Source organism: Lissotriton helveticus, chromosome 9 (genome assembly GCF_964261635.1).
Source record: "Lissotriton helveticus chromosome 9, aLisHel1.1, whole genome shotgun sequence".
NCBI lineage: Eukaryota > Metazoa > Chordata > Amphibia > Caudata > Salamandridae > Lissotriton > Lissotriton helveticus.
In genome coordinates this window covers 343,168,238-343,185,583 of record NC_136070.1, presented here as the reverse complement: position 1 = coordinate 343,185,583, position 17,346 = coordinate 343,168,238, and the positions used below count along the sequence as shown (strand labels likewise).

The 17,346-nt window shown below is 46.6% G+C and overlaps 1 protein-coding gene across 2 annotated transcripts in view; it reads left to right on the top strand.

Moving 5' to 3' along the window:
- CPSF2 (cleavage and polyadenylation specific factor 2) overlaps positions 1-17,346 on the top strand; it is a 114,498-nt gene that overhangs the window by 25,970 nt on the left and 71,182 nt on the right. For both annotated transcript variants that reach the window (XM_078660072.1, XM_078660073.1), the window contains one exon: positions 1,258-1,373. In XM_078660072.1, the coding sequence (XP_078516198.1) occupies positions 1,258-1,373 (116 nt within the window). The remainder of the gene's footprint in view (positions 1-1,257; positions 1,374-17,346) is intronic.

Here is a 17,346-nt window from a genome sequence, read left to right as displayed (position 1 = left end):
ACCCAAGCACAAGACTAATTCCAATAGCCAATTGACTAAACACTAGCTTTGGGCTCATGTGTAACGTGCTAGTAGTTGTGAAACACTTCAACGCCTCTTTGTTTAGTAAGTGCGATACAAATGCAAATTCAGTTTAGCTTTGCCCCTTTATCCCAGTCAAAGACCTATGGAAGGATCACCTGTCCCATTAAATGATATAATATTGGAGATCTTATAAGTTCTAATATTGTTTTGTACTGGAATATTGACACCGAGTCAGACATTGTTGATGCTAAATCACCCCTTGCCGACAAGATGCACGCCATCTGTGTTTAGCCAGTAAAGTGCACATAGGTCCAATGTAGAATCTGATGTACAAAATTTTGTGTGAAATAAAAGCCACCTTCTCACCCATTGAGGAATTTAGACATCAGAAGGAGGTACCTCGAGATGAACTAAAATGAACACCTGGTTTTAGGTGTCTTGTGGATAGGGTGGGATTCTTAGTTTTCCTCAGTCTTTACTTTTTTCTATTTTACCCTCTCCTCTTCCTTGTTTATGATGGTTTGATCTGTTTTCAAATGTTTTTAAAGCAATAGTGTTTTAAATAAACAATTAACTTGCTCTTTGAGTTCCCCCTAACATGTAAGAATGCTCTCAAGCACTCCTTGGTTACGTTGAGTCCTTGGCGAACAGTGGGTTTGATAAATCATGTGACTTGCAAGGAGCGGAATCGGAGCCGATGAATCTGCTGTCCGTTGCATCAGAGTTTCTGGCTGTTCTGACTGCTGTAGAAGGATCTGATTCTGAAGATTTATCTATTCGTGTTACTCTATGCCGCGCTGTATCAATAGAGACTGGGTGTTACCAGAGTATTCATCGTCGTCTTGTATCCAGCGCAGTCAGTTGACAGTCAAATGTTGATTAAAATGTAAGGTCAGCATGATTAATGTTTGCTCTTTTCAATGTATATAGTTCATAATAGCGTGTGCTTATTTGGGCTTGAGGTTTAACTACCATACTGAAGCTGCTGGGCTGTACCATTACCTGGCATCTTAACCCAGTGTATTAACTTGCCTCCATGATTACAGCAGGGGCCAGTTTATACCCTGTGTAGGTGCCACATGGCACAAGTTTCAAGAATTGTTCTGTCAGTGCACAGCACTCCCACCCGGACTACTCCTGCAATCATTTACAATTTTCTTTTTACTTTCCATAACATTACAATTGTTTGCAGAGAAATGTTGCTAACAGCCTTTGCTTGTCTCTTTCTTCCAGCCATTTGAATGGGTGCTCTTTGGAAATGGTCAGCCGGCCCTCACTGCTTATCACAGATTGCTTTAACGCTACATATGTGCAACCCCGGAGAAAGCAGAGAGATGAACAGCTTTTAAGTAAGTACTGTGTGATAACTGTGTGCCGCATAGGAGAATATGTAGAATAACCTAGACGGCAAAGTAGAAAAACTTAAATGTCAACAAAATGGCCTAATTCATATTCCTTGTTTTGTTATGGGTGTGTATTATGTTCTGTATTTATACTGTCTTAACTTTATCAGTGATGCCCCATTGTTCAGGTTAAAAAATAGCTGCTTGCAAGTACTGTGGTTCATGCGGCTCCATCATGTATGTGTTACCTATGGATTTACCTGATCTTAGCTACACGGAATCTCCGTGCTCTTTTGAGATCATGGTCTGTGTTCGCTTTTAGCTTGTACAGTACCATTATTACGGTGCACTTAGAACAGTTCTGGCTGTTTTGTCTAGCAGGTTAGGAACACCTAGAAACAAAGGATTTCAAGTATAAACAAAATATGACCTTTCTGGAGTTTTTTGAGGAATTTTACTTTGTTTAAATAGGATGATGTAAAAGTTCCAATGCATTAAAAAAAAAAAAAGGTAAAGAAAAAGTAGACTACTGAAAAGGCTTATGATTATATACATTCGAAATAATTTTGTGTTGCAGGGCAAGCTCCTTCAGACACGTTCTAAGATGAATGCAGGTTCACACTAACTGAAGACATCATGTACTGGCCTCTTTCACACACAGTCACTATCATATCACTCTCATTTGATATGTACACTTGCAAGCCTCTGTGAACGTGCTATTTTAGTTTTATGCTATTAAAGAAAATCGGTTTACAATGTTATGTAGCTTTACCTGCTTTTTTACTGTTATGGTTTTTAAAGCACTGAATGAGCTATTCAGTGCTTATCGTTGATCAGGAGAGCATGGTTGCTCAGATCCTGGGCTATTTGAAGTGCATGTTTTAGCACATAACTGGGTTGTCTTGTTGTGCAAGTCCACTAGGCTTTGGGAGATTGGCAAACCAGCCCCCTGGAGCTGGTGTAGCATGTGTTTAGTGCTGTTAGAGAGCAACATATTGGCATCTGCATCACGCTTGCAACTGTGTTAAATGCTTAAGAAAGTGGTGTTGGTGAGTATAGACTGAATTGGAGGTGAAAAGCAGCATATTGCCATCTAGAAGGCACCAAGTGCTGTGTGGATGGCATAAAAGAGCAGTGTTAGTGTATCGTCTGGGTTTTGATTTATTTCAGGTACTGGTTGTGTTTAGTGTTCGGTGGGTATTGTACTAAGATAGGGTTATTGTGTTTCATATTGGGTCTTTCAGTTGTGTCCTAAATATTGAGATGTTCTGCATGAGTCTTTGGTGGTGTTTAAGAGGTACTTGTTTCCAGATGTGTGACTCTGCTATTCTAGATATACAAGTGCATAGACTTGGCGCATCCAATGTGTTTAAATTATTTTTTTGCTAACTGTGCAGAGAAATTCTTGTTCACTTGTGGCGCTATATTTGATTCTTGAGAGAGTGATGGTATATTTTGGTATTTTCAGGATAGGGTTAACATTTCTGCAGTGTGCATTTCCTAGGTAACATTTTCCTTTCTGTAGTTCAATTTGGTTGCATGTCAGTATGGTGATCATGACAGACTGTGGATCGTTGCCACTCTGGATCTGTGTTTGAACTCATGATCACAGGTTTGAATTTCAGTGACTTTACTCGGCCTTTCTCCTTCCGAGGTTGTTAAATTAAGTTTGATCAAGTTGGGTAATGATCATCTGTTTTTTTCAGGGCCAGATGACCTAATACTTGGGAGAACGTGTGCTTTACAAATAAACATTATTTTGTAGATGACATCCAGGAGTACTTCCTCTACAGAACACCAACCTTGGGATTAGCACTTCAATTCACCATCACTCTTATAATAAAAAAAAACAAGAGAATTCTTTAACATAACTTAGCAAAATTAGTAGTGTACAAGGCCAGAATAGAAATAACCTGATTCTTCCGAGATACTGAAGTAGAACAAGCATTGCCATAGCCAATAGGTCTTGCCTTTGGGACCTTATAAGTGTGTAGCCATCCAACAGTTGATGTTGTTGCACCAAGGAAATTGTGCTGCATAACTAAATACTTATAAGGCCCCAAAGGCGAGACCTATTGGCTATGCCTATGCTTTTTTTTAATGCATATTTATATAGCGCAAACTCGACCCGAAGGTATTGGAGCGCTTTACATGAGCACCGGTGACTTACACATTCAGGCACAGGGAGATTAAGTGATTTGCCCAGAATCACAGGATGTGGACACGACCCCGAGGCTCGAACCCTGGTTTCCATCCCCAAAGTCGGCAGTCTAGCCGATGTAACACATCCTCTCCCCACAGCCTTCTTTTATTTCTAAAATTGTGGCTGTAAATCCCACAGCCTAGCAGACTCCCGATGCCTCGCCCTTTCCTCATAGAATTCCCACTTATTTGCCTTCACTTGCATCCTGGGGTTGTGGAGGGCAGGCTCTGAATGGCTCTAAATGGCTCACAGTTCAGCCTGACTCGGTCTCGCTATCAGGACAAGACGGCAGCTAAATAGAAAGTGAAACATCTCTGTACATCTGAGACCAGCGCTCAAGATCCAATGAGAGAAGTGATGGGTGTGTTGAGGTTCCTAGAATTTCTAGTATCAAATAATGGGTGGCATAGAGCTATCAGCCAATCCGTCTGCCAAGCCCCCAGCCCTCCCCCTTCACGCTGCAAATCAGGGGGAAAACTTTGACCCTGCCCTGAAGGAATTGCTCGGCGCCTAGCTACGCCCTGTAGTGGAGCACATGAGCAGTGGAGGTTTAGTTTTCTCTGGTCCTTGGGCAGTAGGTGCGCACGCTCTGTCTGCTGTCATAAAACGGAGCTGGCACCGCCTCCTTGCGAGAGTGCCAGTGTTCGAGCATTGTGTCCCTCTGCCCAGTGCAAGAGCACGCGCCTAGACGCTAAGAAGTTCAGGGCAGTCAGCATGTGAGGGCAGCTGGACGCAATACGGTGGAGTTATTGGGGTTGTGAAATCCAAGAGGTGGTTAGTACCGGTGTAGTAGTACTAACAGGCTTTACAGCGCTGCTCGGTACATTGAGATGCACGGAGCCTCCTTTGAAAAGTAGACTGTCTTATTGGTGTAAAATAATGTTACGGGGGTAAGGGGACTGATAGTCTGTGCGGCCGCTTCAAGAAGAAGCATACAGCGCAGACGTTTTAATCACAGAAGACACGTTTAGCGCACCGTTCCTCCTATGTATTGTTTATCTTTCAGGAGACCAGTTTTTGTTTGCAAATAGGTATTCATACAGTGTGCTGTATTTCCTGCACCGTAGCAGTGGGAGTTAAACAAATACCTCAATACTTCCATTTCGGAATTTGGCGTGTGTATACGACCCCCTAGCTGGTCGTATCTGTTGAGGCTTGGGTGCCATTTTCTGAAAGGTCCATGGCTTTCTTCCTTTTAAAGCCTCGTTTAACAAAACCGGAAAGACCTTTTCTAGTGTGAGAGACTTGGTCCCTCCGTTTCAAATTTTCTTTGACCATGCCAGACTGAAACTCACAGCTTTTTGTAGCGTAAGGCTCTCAACACCTCAGACGATGCTTTCCAGAGTATGCCTCTGCTTTCAGGTTATGATGTCGATCATCCCTATGTTCCACGTCCAAATTTTAATGTATTCAGTTTTTATATACATTAAACCAGACCCTTGAAAGGGTGTTACGCAGTGCACAAGAGCGAACTTAAAAGGCAAACGCCATTTCTTCAGCATCACAGAATCGGAAAAATAAAATCGATTAACTGATTTCATAAGGTTAAACTTTTTTGCTGAAAGGGGACATAAAAGTGGTGGGATTATCATTGCTGTTAACAAAACTCGATTGCATCGAAAACAAACCAGCAAGTGTTGTGTGCGCGCCACAGCGAGCAATCTGCTTTCAATTATCGCGTCCGTTCTGGACACGATAATTGAAAACAGATGTGGCCCGTGCGGGTAACCGCAAGCATTAGGCCATGGGCGGAGCAAAGGCAGGACATGCACCCATCTTTGCCCAATTGCGTGCTGTCTTTCTTAGGAAGACGAATGCAAAGCCCAATAGCCTGTAACGAAAGCTGACCACACGCACAAGCGTGTGGTGAGCTTTCTAAAGCCCCTTACATAAAGTCGAGCAGGGCAGCGCATGTGCGCTGCGCTAGGCTCAACCTAAAAAGAAACCTCTGTCACTGTCTCCCTAGACGTGTACACTCCGGAGGAGTAATTTCGGACCAATCTTGGTAAGATAGGAGCCCAGTTTTTTTATGAACGCCACGGACCTGAAGGGCTAGTTTAGCAGAAACATGCCAAGTGAATAAAAGTATTTCAACTTTTACATTGATTTTTAAATTACTCATTTGCACGGGCCTCCACTTTGACTTTAGAAGTGCCTCCTTGTCTCCAGCTGTAGGCCCACTCTCCACCAAACGCAGTTACTAGGGAACGAGGACTGCCAATGATGAAACATGACACCTAGTGGGGTGTGAGGACAGTCCTTCACATTTTTGAGATGCCTGGTACTCTACCTAGTACCTTGTAATTTTCCGGTCACTTCTTTTCAGGGTAGCTTCTTTGTGTGTACATGTTAAGGTTGGAGGCCAGCTCACCCTGAAAACCCCGTAGCCTCTAGTTCCCTCCCCTGGGAAAACCCAGGGTTTTGTGTGTTACAAGCTTTTTCATCCATGCATTTTATATGGGTGATAATTCTTGTCGTTTTAGGTCTCGCCTGTCGATGCGCATGCGCATCGAGCAAGCGAGACTATGGGGGCTTATCCACTCTTTGTCCAACTTGCAAGGAATCGTGGCGATTCCTTGCAGTGCCCGTGACTTTTAAGCTCAATGCGCATGCGCATTGAGCTTAAAAGCGCGTGCACATGCCCCCAGCCGCCTGCCTTGCCTACTCTCCCGCCCCCTCACTTCTTGATTGCACGGCCGCTAGGCCGTGCCTCCCCTACTCTCCTCCTCCTACTCTCCTCCCCTCGCCGTCTGTTCCCGCACTCCTCCCACACCCCGGCTCCGCCCCCTCCCCTGCCCGCCGTGTCATGCTTTACATTTCGCACATTCTCTCTGCCCGCAGTTTGCAGACATTGCCTCAAACCCCCTGGAAATGTGTTTTTTTTTAAAGTTCTGGACAGATTGGGTTGTTTTGATTCAGCCAATCCTTTCAAAGCTTTTTGAAATATAATAATGCATAACACCGCAGTAGCACAAGCGCTAAACGTTACCTACGGAATCTGTACAGTCTCATCGCACTCCCAATGATGGGGCCAGTGCAGTTTCACACGGTGTTCTGTCGCCTCGCCGCATCCACTAAATCCTTTTCCATTCTCCTCTTAGGGCGTTCCTCCAAAGCAGCCGTCCCGGTCCCGGAGTGCATGCAGGTCAGATAGGGACTCCAGGGTACCCGGCAGAGCGCTCTACGTGCCGGCAGGGCGTCGTTCACTTTTACGCACTACCGATGTTTGGCAGCGAGTGTTATCGGCCCTGGGGGACTTCAAATACAGTCCGCTAGCTGTTCTGGTTATCGCCCCCGGGTCTCCGGCCCAGCTCCGCAGTGCCTGCCTACCTCTTCATCGGCTCGCAGCTCCAAACCGCACGTCTCACGGTAAAAGTTCCTGCCGCGAGCGGGACCAGCAGACTCTCTTCCGCAGTCAGTAGCAGGGCTTGCTGTACATTCGGGCCCCCCGGGCAGCACAAAACAGAGGGTGAGTCGTCCCTAGCGATCTCCACGGCGACGCACAGTTCCCCGCCTCAGGTCCGCAGCGCCACCATTTTGTACATTCACGGCTTCGGAGGTCAGCAGCAGATTCCTCAGTCCCGTCAAGAGGTAAAAGCAATGATCACAGCGAAATATACCGCCTCCAAGTTCCGATGCTTACATTTATACGTTTGGTATTTAGAGGAGCACAATAACCAGGATAAATTACGGGGTGAATCGCCCGAACTGCAAGAGCCTCACTCGAGTGTGGCCATCTTGCTTGGCGCCCTCTAGCGCCCCCCCAAGATGCACTGTAAACTTCTAGAGACAATGGTAGAGCAATTACAACATTGTGTTCAAAAGGACTTATAAGGCAGCATTAGAAAAAATATTATTCAGAAGTACAACTAGCCAAAAAAGCAAATTTTAAGGCGAGGATAGCAGAGTCTGGCAATAAGTCCAATAAAACCCTATATGGGCCCAGAGGCCGCCATTAGAGACTATCAACCCTCGGCTGATTGTTGTAATCAACTGGCTCCATACTTTTAAAGTAAAACCAAAACCATTTAAGCTAGCCTTTTATTAGATCCTCTGGGCAACTATCCCTAAAAATAAATTTGAACTATATAGGGATCTCCACACAGGACTGCATGCACTATCTGAAACATACACCCCTCACCCTCACTCACTCACCCTCAACCCCTCACCCTCAACCCCTCACCCTCAACCCCTCACCCTCACCCTCACTCACCCTCCACCCCTCACCCTCACTCACCCTCAACCCCTCACCCTCACTCACCCTCAACCCCTCACCCTCACTCACCCTCACCACCCTCAACCCCTCACCCTCACTCACCCTCAACCCCTCACCCTCACTCACCCTCACTCACCCTCACTCACCCTCACTCACCCTCACCCTCACTCACCTTCAACCCCTCACCCTCACTCACCCTCAACCCCTCACCCACCCTCACCCACCCTCACCCTCACCCTCACTCACCCTCAACCCCTCACCCTCACACAGTGCAATAGGTCTCAGACCATTTCAGTTAGAGCTTTTAGAAATGTTTATGGCTTTTTTTATTTGTAATACTTTAGCATTGGCTACAGGAAACAAAAATGCTAAACATTTACAAAAAAAAACCATAAACAATTCTAAAAGCACTAACTCTAATGGTGCGAGACCTATTGCATTTCCAATGCTTGTTAACTATTATGGTAGGAATGAACACCATGGGTTAATGCCTAGGTTAATTAATTAGCAAAGCAGTCATTAGACGTTTATTTGTACGGTTTTTATTGATTGTCATTTGTAGCAATTTATTATTGTCTCTGTTGGATATTAACTTCATTTGCCCTCTCCATAGTAAGTGTACCTGAATTAGAACTTGAAAAGTGGAGAACGTGCCAACTACTCTGTGCCCTATAATAAAACCATAACAGCTCTTATATTTTCCACACTTCCGTGTTATTACCTGACGACAACTACTATACATAAATGCCATGATAACAATGCAAGCTTTCCCTGTGAGCTGAAAATGTCCCTCCCCCCTCCCCCCCAAAAAAACGGGACCGCCGTTCAGTTAACAGGCAGTGTCAAGTGGGAACCATAGATTCTACTATCTAGCAGAACATTAAGCTAGGTAAGGAAACTGGCAGTGATCACAGTGTGCCCTATGATGTCCTATGGGCTATATAAGCCGAACACTCACTCTCAGCACTTCACACACCAATCATTGCACATGCTCCTCTAAATTGTACTTCTGCTAGGTTTGTCGTTTATTACATTCCATAATCACCACCTCACCTTGAGGTCACAACCTTTCCTTCATAGAAAAGTAATTCCTTCTTTATTTATTTTTTGGAATGCTCCACTGACCTACTAGTGACAGTATGCACAAGTCCTTTCCATGACCCTGGAGTGAAAATGTATTTAAGAGCACACATGGGTGCTAGGATTTAAAGCTCTGCTCATTTAATCCAGTCACATGGAAAACTGCACCTCACTTCTAGATGAAGTGGAGTGCTACTCTAGAATATCCTGGGGCAGCTCTAAATTCATGAAATCACTCTGAGGGTGATGCCTGACCTCTGTGTCATCTTTAAAATTATAATCCTTCAGCTGCCTCAGATGTACATGCTCACAACTTTCCTGTCGCTCAGGAGTAAAACACCAAAACATTTAAAACAACTGACCTGCACCATTGATGTGCTCATTCCAGCTAAAATGTATGTACAAATAAATCTGATCCTTTGTGACACTTGGTGAATACTGTTGGTGTAGGTTTTAACACCAAGAAAACAATGTTGAAAAGGTGTTTGTATTTTGCTTAGCTTAGAAATTACCTTTGCTTGTCTCCTTAATGAGATGTGAAAGTAACCGAAAAACAAATGTCGGGAAGGCAATATGAGTAGTAAAATTACTATTTTGAAGTGTTCTTTTTAAAAATTAATTTCTACAAACACCTTTATTATATGAGAAAGTACAAACCCATCACACTGATAGTAGTCTTGTTAAACCTGCTCCCTATCCTATCCTATGACTTAAATAAGGTGGGTCTGACTACGAAGAAAATGTACTGATATAGGAAACTCAACTATTACTCTGATGTCCCAAGGACATTGCATCTCAAGACCCAAGCCTGAAAAGCCGGTCCTTGGTAAACCAGAAACCTAAGCTCTGTTTCTCCTCAAAAGCAACTAGAATCTTGACTTCCCTGCCACTGAGCTATACCCAGCCTATTCAAATATCCCGCTTCATGAAGAGGTCAAAATCTTCCTCTGCAAAAAGTATTGTACTCAGTAATATTAACACAGTGATGGTACCTTAATTGGGAAATTATGCTAGCCCTAATACTTTGCCCATTGAGATGGTTTAAGGCATTTTATTAATTTATTTATTTAGTGTTTTATAGAGTGCGATCGTGACCTGTTAGGGTATCGGAGCGCTTTACATGGATAACAAGTTGTATACTAGTTCAGAATAGACAATTGCATAGGTAGGGATAGCTAAACATGTATGCACTTGGGGAAAACAGGTCATATACAATATTCGGAACGGCGATCATGAGAGCACTTTGCAGAGATAACTATCTCTTACACTTGGGGGAATAACAGGTCATTTAAAGATATTCGGAACAAGCAATCATGAGAACACTTTGCAGAGATAGCCAACTTATTAACAGAAGTTGGAATGAGCGAAAAAGGTACCCTAGTGGGAGATACGAAAAGTGGTGGTGAAAAACAAAAATATATTCAATGATGAGCAGACAATCATGATACCGGAGGCGCAGGGTTAAGGCACAGATATCAAGAGTGGTTAACACAGATGGAGATTAAGAATGGAGCAAAAACATATCGCTAGGCCGCTGGGAAGTGTGTGAAATGAGTGAGTTTTATGGGAGGAATTTGGCCATTAGGAAACTTTCAGCTTGCTTTTTGAATCTTGACAAAGAGGGTATTCTTCTGATCTTAGGAGGCAGCGAGTTCCAGATTCTTGGTGTTGCCCCAGAGAAAGCTTGGTTGTATTTTTTTTTTTTTCCGGAAACAGGGTTGTTGTAGCACAGTCTCTGGCCGACTGGGAGTGTCCATATACCATGATGTTCGAGGCATGTGGGCTGCTGAATTCATATCTATTGCATAGATCGCCGCCTAGTGTTGGGTCCGGATGATTGCACATTGTTGTCCTGGAAGAGTCTTCGAAGTATCACGAGATAGGTGGCTCCTCCCCTGGACTACAGTGCGCATGGGCATCGACTCCATCCCCAGATTGTTTTTTTCCGCCATCGGGTTCGGATGCATATTTGTTCCCTCAAGTTCTGAATATATATAAAACTTTCTTTTTGGCCAAAAGGCCTTTAGTATATCGTCGGTATTGTCTTGCGATCGGTGCCCGAGTCTGTTTCAACTCAGTTCCCGAGTCGAACATCCAGAGGAGTCGCGTGACTTCTCGGCGCTGAAGACCCAGTCAACGCCAGAGGCTTATCGACGACACATCATGGATGGAGCCCGTTCAAGAGGTGCCCCGTATGTAATTCGAAATATCCTCATATCGACGTCCACCCGGTGTGCAACAAGTGCCTGTCGCTGGATCACGATGAAGCAAGCTGTATGGCTTGTTCTCGTTTCCGATCCAAGAAGACGATTCGACTTCGGCGCGCAGCGCGCCAGGAGGCCCAGCAGACGGCACCTGACCCGGTGAACATTTTCGATACCGAAGAGGATGAGGGAGTCGAGCAGGAAGTTCGAGAGTCTGATCCTGCATCGGAGAACGACTCCAACTACGACGCAGATGTCGAGATGGTCGATATTACTAACGTCGTCGACGAGGTAGGAGACGACGATGTGGTCTTTGGGGCCGGAGAAGGTAGCTCAGGCGAGGAGCTAGGCCCAACCGTCGATACGGGGCCGATAGACTTAATAAGGCTCAGGTCGAGGGATCGCCACATGGCCTTACCCAAGATCTTATACTGGGTTCCACAGCCTTGCCTCAAGGCCCGGCTTTGGACACTTCTAAGGAGCCACAAGTTGGAATATCGAAACCGAAAGAGAAAGCATCGGTGTCTACGCAATCGAAAGCACTGGAGGCGGCATCGAAACCGAAAGTGCGTATTGCGTTGGTCGGCTCTAAGTCCTCGGAACTATCGGCGCCGAAAAAGCTTAAAGGTGTCATCGACCCGGTGAAGTCGCTAACGGGTGTCGACCCAAAGACTGTAACAAACAAAAAACAGGTCAAGGACGTCGACCCGAGAAAATCGGCGCCAAAAAGCGTCGACACAGACAAAGGACTCGGACCGCAGAAGGTTCTCGATCCTACACGTCGGACGGACACGGCCAAAAGCGCTACAACCCTCGAGGCCACGCCTGGCGTTGGGTCGAAGGAGCCTGTCAAGTCGACGCAGCCGTCCGCCTCCTTCTCGAAGCAGGTGTCGGAGTCGTTGAAGCGAATTAAGGAGAAGACTTCCGCTGTCGGTCCGAAGGATACTTCTCCATCGACGCCAGCTGCTAAACCTCAAAAGTCGCCGGCGCCCATCCAGTTCACGCTGCCGCCGAAAGTGGTGCCTAAGGCCTTCGCCCCTAAGACGACCGTCGAAGGGTCTAAGCAGGCGTCAGCGGCGCAGAAGACCGGACCCGGGTTAGTGGTCGCAAAGCATCGACAACCCCCGCTTCCAGAGCAGCCAGAACAGTTCATTGACGCCGACACTGGTCGACTTTCAATTTACAAACGAAAGATCACACCGAAACAGCCTATGGAGTCCTATAAAATCCCATTAAAAAAGGATTCCACTACTTCACCCATTCTTGTCGAACCGATATCTCCACGTGGCAAAGACACTGCTCCTATCTCGCCCACTTATTCAGATGGGGAGACAGGGGGAGGTGACGATGAGGAGTACAACTACCCTATAGACACTGATCCTGAAGATCACAATGAACCCTGGGCAGACGCTGCTGATCCAGGAGATCCACACACTGCCCCAGACAGTCAGGTGTATGCTGTAAAAACCTCGCCTACTGAAGACTCGGCGGCTTTTAATGTGCTTATTGAACGGGCAGCCAAAAATCATGATGTCCAGCTCCATGCTGACCCTATTGAAGTGGATTTCTGTTTGACACCTTTTCCACCTCTGAAAAAACTGTCAAGACTCTTCCAATGCTAAAGGGTGTCTTAAAACATGCTGGTGACATCTTCAAGGAGGCCATGAGGGCCAGGGTGTTTAAACCCCAGAATTGAGAAGAAGTACAAACCGGCGCCTGGGGACCCTACATACATCAAGGGCCAGTTGCCGTTGGACTCTCTAGTTGTTTCCAATGCCCGGAAGAGGGCAAATTCCCAAACAACGGGTGATGCTCCTCCCCCTGACAAAGAATCAAAAGTGCTAGAAGCATCAGGGAAAAGGGTAGCAGCTCAAGCGGCCAATGTCTGGCGCATTTCCAACACTCAGGCGCTCTTAGCCAGATATGACAGGGCCCATTACGACACACTTGAGACCCTGTTACAACACTTGCCAGATGAATATAAGGAAGCAGCAGAGATGCTCATACAGGAAGGGAAGCTTATTTCCAATGCTTCTATCAAGTGTGCATTGGACGCAGCGGACATCGCTGCCAGAGCCATTAATACAAGTGTGATGTTAAGGCGACATGCCTGGCTGAGAATCTCCGGGTTCAAGCCAGAGATACAAACCACCATACTAAATCATCCTGTAAACCCTGATCACTTATTTGGACCTGAGGTGGACACCACCTTAGAAAAAATAAAAAAAGACACAAACTGCGAAATCTATGGGAGCTCTCCAGTCGCAGCAGTTCAGGGGTGGTTCTTTTCGTCGCTCACACAATAGAGTTTCCAGAGGCCAGCTGTCCCAGCAAACACAGTACAATAAAGGTGGCGTGCAAAGCACATACACCAAACAAAGTAGAGGTGGATATCGTGGGAACAGCGCCAAGGGCAGAGGTTGTGGAAACAACAGCTCCCGATCCTCCGCTGCTACCAAACAGTGACGCCTTGTCACTGCCCCCCGACCATGCAACACCGGTCGGGGGGAGACTCCAACATTTCCTGCCGGTCTGGAAGTCCATCACCACAGACAGGTGGGTCACAAAGCTTATCCAGTACGGTTAATGTCTGGAGTTAATATCCACTCCACCCAACATACCCCCAAGACACCTTCCTATGTCCACCGAGCATTTGCACTTATTGCAGCAGGAGGTACTCGTCATGCTGCAAAAAAGGGGAATCGAGCTCGTGCCTATGGAGGAAAGGGGCACAGGAGTGTACTCACTGTACTTCTTGATACCCTGGGTCCCTCAGACCCATACTGGACCTAAGTCCCCTAAACCAGTACATTCTATCGGAACACTTTCACATGCTAACATTGCAGCAGGTTCTGCCGTTGCTCAGTCAGGGAGATTTCCTCGCAACATTAGATCTGAAGGATGCATACTTTCATATTCCGCTACACCCGTCACACAATAAATACCTCAGGTTCACCATTCAGGATCAACATTACCAATTCAAAGTCCTCCCTTTCGGAGTGACAACAGCACCCAGGGTGTTTACGAAATACCTGGCGACAGTGGCTGCACACCTACGGAGACAAAACATTCATGTATACCCTTATCTGGACGACTGGCTTATCCAAGCAAAGTCGGCCCAGCAGTGTGCCGCACACATGTCCCACACCATTCACCTTCTTCACGATCTGGGACCCAAAGTCACACCTTCAGCCCGCCCACATACGGCAGTATCTGGGCGCGACAATAGACACTCTGGCAGCCAAAGCACAGCCAAATTCAGTGAGGATCAACAGCATTCAATTGCTACTACAAAAATTCAGACCGCAACACTCGCTTCCGGCAAGAGTGTTCATGCAGTTGATAGGCATGATGGCCTCCTGCATCTTCATAGTCCCGCACGCGAGACTACATATGCGTCCGCTTCAGGAGTGCTTAGCACGTCAGTGGAATCAGGCTCACGGACAGTTAAAAGACCTAGTGTTGGTGACCGGTCGTGCATACAACTCTCTGCATTGGTGGAATCCACAAAACCTTTGAAAGGGCCGACCGTTCCAGGAGCCTGTGCCACAGATTATTCTGACAACGGACGCATCTCTCCAGGGATGGGGAGCTCATGTACTCCACTACACAGTGCAGGGACTATGGACGACGCAGCATAAGAAGATGCACATCAACCTCCTAGAACTGAGGGCTATCTTCATGGCGATGAAAGCATTCAGAGTACATCTGTGCAACAAGGTCGTGTTGATCCGGACGGACAACATGACGGCCATGTACTACATTCAGAAGCAGGGAGGTACACACTCTCCACAGTTGTCTCATCTGGCTCAGAGCATGAGGAAGTGGGCCATTCAAAGGAACATCTTCCTCATGGCGGAACACCTCCCGGGCAAGGACAATCAGATGGCGGACCTGCTCAGCAGGTACAGCCACCAGATGCACGAGCGGAGATGCATCCATCAGTACCCCACCCGTACATTCAGCAGTGGGGTCATCCAGTGATAGACCTCTTCGCCACAAAGGAAACCGCCAAATGCCAAAGCTTTGCCGCCAGGTTTCCACACCCACAGTCGCAGGGCAATGGGATATGGATGAACTGGTCAGGCATATTTGCATACGCTTTCCCCCAGCACCTCTAATACCGCTGGTGGCACGCAAGCTGAAGCAACACTCGATGACACTCATCCTGGTTGTTCCAACGTGGGTACGCCAACCATGGTACACCACGTTTCTAGAACTATCCGTGGTACCGCATCAAAGGCTGCACCTCACACCCAGGCTTTTGACGCAGAGCCATGGCGACATTCAGCATCCAGATCTGCAACAGCTCAACCTGGCGATCTGGCTCCTGAAGTCTTAGAATTTGGCTACCTCAACTTGCCTCCCGAATGTATGAATATCATAAAAGAGGCAAGAAAGCCCACCACCAGAGCATGTTATGCGGCAAAATGGAAGCGGTTTGTCATTTATTGCGCAGACCACAACATCAACCCGCTAGACGCATCTACTCACGACATCATTTGTTATGTTACATCTATACAAATGCAATCTAGCCTATGCTTCCATTCGTATACACTTGTCCGCAATAGCAACTTATCTACAAAACAGGCAGCATCTCTCACTCTTCAGGGTGCCTGCCATTAAGGCTTTTCTGGAGGGACTCAAACGAGTTATTCCTCCCCGGACCCCACCAGCTCCTGAATGGAACCTTAATGTGGTCTTCACCAGACTGATGGGTCCACCCTTTGAGCCTCTGCACTCATGCGAGATTCAGTTCCTAACGTGGAAGGTGGCTTTTCGAATAGCGATAACATCGCTGCGACGCGTTAGTGAACTCCAGGCACTAACTATCCAAGAGCCATTCATACAGATTCACTCCGACAGGGTGGTGCTTCGCACCAACCCTAAGTTTCTTCCTAATGTGGTTTCACAGTTCCATATCAATCAAACTATAGAACTGCCTGTGTTCTTCCAAAATCCTGAGTCAGTGGCGGAGAGAATGCTCCACACACTAGACGTCAAGAGAGCTCTAATGTACTACATAGATAGGACCAAAGATTTTCGGAAAACAAAACAAATGTTTGTTGCCTTTTTGCCACAGCACAAGGGCAACCCCATTTCCAAAGGAGGTATAGCCAGGTTGATCGTTAAGTGCATTCAGATTTGCTATCAAAAAGCCAAGCGCACATTAACGGTTCCTCCAAGGGCCCACTCCACGCGAAAGTTGGGGGCCTCCATGGCTTTCCTTGGAAATATTCCTTTAGAAGACATATGTAGAGCAGCCACATGGTCTACCACACACACATTTACTAAACACTACTGTGTAGATGTGCACTCCAAACAGCAGGCAGCTGTAGGGCAGGCTGTTCTAAAAACACTTTTTCAAACTGCTGCAGCTGGCACAGGCGGCCGCCGATAATGGAGGGACTGCTATGTATTCTATGCAATAGATATGAATTCAGCAGCCCACATGCCTCGAACCGAATATGCTACTTACCAGTATGCATCTGTTCTTGGCATGTAGGGCTGCTGACATTCATATCGCCCACCCTCCTCCCCGGCGCCTGTAGCGGCTGCAGCGCTTGCATTTACTCTTAGCATGGTCATCACTCGCAGCGTTACACTCCATCTTTGCCACAATGGCTAAAAACAATCTGGGGATGGAGTCGATGCCCATGCGCACTGTAGTCCAGGGGAGGAGCCACCTATCTCGTGATACTTCGAAGACTCTTCCAGGACAACAATGTGCAATCATCCGGACCCAACACTAGGCGGCGATCTATGCAATAGATATGAATGTCAGCAGCCCTACATGCCAAGAACAGATGCATATTGGTAAGTAGCATATTCGTTTCTGGCCAAGATATGCAGGAGAATACGAGTGCAGTGCTTTGTGCGTGATAGAGGCCAATTTGAGTTAGATTCTGGCTTCAAAATTAAGTCAGTGCAGTGCCTTCATGTGCGGCGAGATGTGGTCGAATTTGTTTGAGCCTGTTAAGAGTCTAGCGGCAGCTTTGAGACAAGCTTTTAGGGGGGCCGTTGAGATTTTGGGTAGGCCAGAGAGGGCTGAGCATCCTTATTCGATCCTGAAGTGCTATGTTTAGGTCTGTTGCATCAAGAAATGGTTTGTTTTCTCAAGTAGCTCGGGTGAAACTTTCCATTTTTGGCCAAAAAATTGATGTGGGCTCGCATATTCAGGTTGCTGGCCGGTGTGATTCCGAATGATTTAGCTCAGTCCACTATGGTCTGTGTGCCGTTCAGTGCTGTTCCGCATAGGCAAAATGGGCAAGTGCC